General features: G+C 48.4%; 1 protein-coding gene across 1 annotated transcript; it reads right to left on the minus strand.

Annotated features, from left to right (window-relative positions):
* Window positions 1-719: 719 nt before the first annotated feature.
* LOC122403164 lies at window positions 720-3566 on the minus strand. The gene has a single exon (XM_043406518.1). It carries the CDS (start codon window positions 3564-3566, stop codon window positions 720-722), a length of 2847 nt encoding a protein of 948 aa, XP_043262453.1.
* Between the last annotated feature and the right edge of the window lie 228 nt (window positions 3567-3794).

Here is a 3794-nt window from a genome sequence, read left to right on the forward strand (position 1 = left end):
GCACTATCTGTTTGTCAAATGGTAACTAAGTACGTAAGCAAGCAAGTAGGCAAGTAAGCGACTAAGCGAATAAGCGAGTAATAAGCAATAAGGTCGAAATCACGGCATGCCGCCGTTTTTATACTGCTGACTTTGGGGCGGGGGTGCGACGATGCCGACGTAGCTTGGCGTCCAAGGTGGAGGGTGCTACGTTTGGCAATTCCGGGGACTTTCCACCGCGTGCGTCAGCCCTTGGGCCCGCGTACAAACCATCGACGAAAACAAGGGAGGCCCAAGGCGAAGAGCCGCGCACGTGTGGGCCATCCGACAGTCTCTTGGGGCTGCAACCACTCGAGACTGCCTTCGCCAACCAAGTTTATGACACTTTGTCCCTTTTGTTTAGCGAAACTCTAAGATATTTTTTGCCCATGCTGGCCTTGACGAAACTCTACAAACGCGGTTCTATGTCATAAACCTGGTCGACTCACCGAAGCCCAAACATCCCGCCCACCTTGAACGCTCAAGCGTTTAATATACTGTAAAAACTAAACATAAAACTAACTAATTGGTACGATTCATGTCGATGAATTAAATGCTCACGGTGGATACAATTTTAAACTATGATGCTACTTAATGCTACTCCGGGGAGGTTACAACTATATATATTTTTTTTAAGAGCTAGACTAGTCTATTAGTATAACAAGTACTGATTGATAGTGAATGGGAACAGATCCCAAGAATTACTCTACGTTCGGTTGTGAGCCGGGGGTATTTTCCGCAGCGTCTTCTTCCTCTGCCAGCGGTAAGAGGCAGATTCTTGTCACCGGCCTCTTGATAATGCCATCAGACACCTTGATGGACACCACCCGGATTATCCCATCGGTGCCTGGTTGGAGCTCGGTAATTCTCCCAAGACGCCAACGTAATGGTGGGATGTTGTCTTCTCGTATGACGACTAGGGCACCTATCTTCACTATGGTTGGTGAATGAAGCCTCCATTTTTGACGTTGCTGGAGATGGTGTAAATACTCCTGCTGCCAACGCTTCCAGAAATGTTGCAGCATCTGTTGGACTAACTGATGCCGGTTTAGTCGATTTTGTTTTAGATGCAATAAATCCTGTTGCGGCAGGGCGGTTAGTGCATCTCCGATTAAAAAATGTCCAGGAGTGAGAGGAGTGAGATCATTGGGATCTGACGAAAGAGGATGAAGAGGGCGGGAATTCAAGCATGCCTCGATCTGTGCTAGTATTATGTACAGCTCTTCGTACGTGAGGCGCTGTTCCCCTATTATTCTTTTGACGTGGTGTTTCGCTGATTTGACAGCACTCTCCCATAGACCCCCAAAGTGCGGCGCATGTGGCGGGATCAGGTGCCACTGTATCTGCTCCTGTGCTAGTAAATTTCCTACCTTTGCGTGGTGTTCTTTACTATTTAGTAACACTCCTAATTCATTAAGATTGTTGCGTGCTCCAATGAAATTTCTACCGTTGTCTGAGTAGATACAGTGACTCCGTCCCCTACGAGCTATAAACCGATTGAGGCAATTCAGGAAGGCGTCAGTGCTCAAGTCTGTTGCTAATTCTATGTGTACAGCCTTGGTGACGAAACATACAAATATACAAATGTAGGCCTTGTGTGCGGTGCGAGCACGCCCGCGTTCCCTAATTAATAACGGACCGGCATAATCGATTCCGCAGGTAGCAAACGGTCGAGCAGGAGTCACCCGAGTTGCAGGCAAGTCTCCCATGATCGGATTTATGCCGGTCGGTTTTGTTCGGAAGCAACGAATGCATCTGTGTATTATTTTCTTAACCACGCGCTTGCAAGCTAGTATCCAAAACCGATTGCGCAACGATGCGCTGGTGAGCTGACACCCCGCGTGGAGCAATCGACAGTGTTCATAGGTCACCACTAAATTCGTCAATGGGTGGTCCGAGGGTAGAATCAATGGGTGTTTCTGATTGTAAACTATAGGAGCGTTTCGGAGTCTCCCGCCCACCCTGAGCAAACCCTTTGAGTCCAGGAACGGATTCAGCGAGGCTAATTTGCTGGTTTGTGCTAGCGGGTTAGCTGCTTGTAGATCGCTGATTTCCTTGCCGAAGCACTCTTGCTGTACGAGTTTGATTATTGTCTCTTCGGACCGAGCTAATTCGCGTGCTGTTAAAAATGATTGCCATGAATTTGTGGCGTTAGGTTGCACGGCGAGGGTTTGACTGTTCTCCCGCGTTTTGGATTTCAGCCGATCTACGAACTTCCTACAGTACGCTACAATTCTAACAAGCCTAGAGTAGGATGAAAAACGGCAAAAGATGTCCGTCGGGCAATTAGGTGTTGCGACATGACTACGAACGTGGTTGATCTCTTCCGGCATTGTGTCTGGGATTGTCTCGATTGAGGGCCATTCGTGCTGTTCTTGTAATAGCCACGATGGGCCAGACCACCACAGGTCTGTACGCCTTAACGTTGTGGGGTCGGTGCCTCGTGAAATCACGTCGGCAGGGTTGTCTTCCGAAGCCACGTGGTGCCAGTTTTCTACTGACGTAGATTGTCGAATTTCTGACACGCGGTTCGCCACGAAGGTCTTCCAACGGTTTGGTTGACCTCTGATCCAGGCTAGAGCAATTGTGGAGTCTGACCAGTAATGTTCGCACTTGAATGCTAACTGTAACGCGTATCGGATTCGTTTGACTAATTGGGCTAACAAAAGGGCACCGCATAATTCTAGCCGCGGAAGGGTGGTTGTTTTCAAAGGAGCGACTCGAGATTTGGCACAAAGCAATCGCACCGTGTACCTGCCGGTCTCGTCGAGCGACCGCAGGTAGATGCACGCACCGTAGGCTTTTTCCGACGCGTCCGAAAACCCGTGCAGTTCTACTGCCCTTGCGTTATCGCATATTACACGGCGCGGTATTTCTAATGTCTTGACCTGGTTCAATTCTGTACGAAACCTTGACCATTGGGCATGAAGATCTTGATCTACACTTTCATCCCAACCTAATTGCAGCTGCCACAAGGTTTGCATTAAAATCTTGGCCCTTGTAATTACGGGACCGACTAAGCCGAGTGGATCGAACACCTGAGCGATTTCAGAAAGTATGGTGCGTTTAGTGATGCGAGTATAGATTGGCTCTCTGACCGAGAACCGAAGCTCGTCTGGTTCGGAAAGCCATATCAATCCTAATGTTTTGGAATCCCCTTCGGGAGGTTTGATCTCCTTTTCTATGCTAGACCGATCATGCAAGATTTCGGGCTTGTTTGATGCCCACTTTCGTAACTGAAACCCTGCTTGCCCTAGAACTTGTGTCAGCTGTTTCTTTAATGCCTGTGTTTCCCTTACTGTCTCGCATCCGGTGAGCAAGTCGTCTACGTAAAAGTCATAAATTATCGCACGACTTGCTAGAGGCGATTGATCTGCACATTCTAATCCTATCTGGTGCAAGACGCGAGTGGCTAGAAATGGGGCCGAAGATGTACCGTATGTCACCGTATTCAATTCGTACGTGTTGATCGGACCGTCCACACACGAACGCCAAAGAATACACTGGTACTTCCGATCCTCTGGTCGGACGCGCACTTGTCGATACATTTTCTCTACATCTGCCGAAAGTACAAATTTGTGCTTTCTGAATCGAACTACGATGGAAAAAAGGTCGTCTTATACGGTCGGCCCTACTAATTGTACGTCATTTAATGACAGGCCCGAGGACGTTTTTGCCGACCCGTCAAAAACTATTCTGACCCGAGTCGTGGTGCTAGAGGCCTTGAAAACTGCATGATGCGGCAGGTAATACCTAAGGGTAGTGCTAGTTGTCGC

This window comes from Colletes gigas, unplaced genomic scaffold, assembly GCF_013123115.1.
Source record: "Colletes gigas isolate AHSC1104 unplaced genomic scaffold, ASM1312311v1 Colletes_gigas_Sc00045, whole genome shotgun sequence".
Lineage (NCBI taxonomy): Eukaryota > Metazoa > Arthropoda > Insecta > Hymenoptera > Colletidae > Colletes > Colletes gigas.

Excerpts from the sequence above, each read along its gene's own strand:
- LOC122403164 (XM_043406518.1), bottom strand. The coding sequence starts at position 3,566 with ATGTATCGACAAGTGCGCGTCCGACCAGAGGATCGGAAGTACCAGTGT.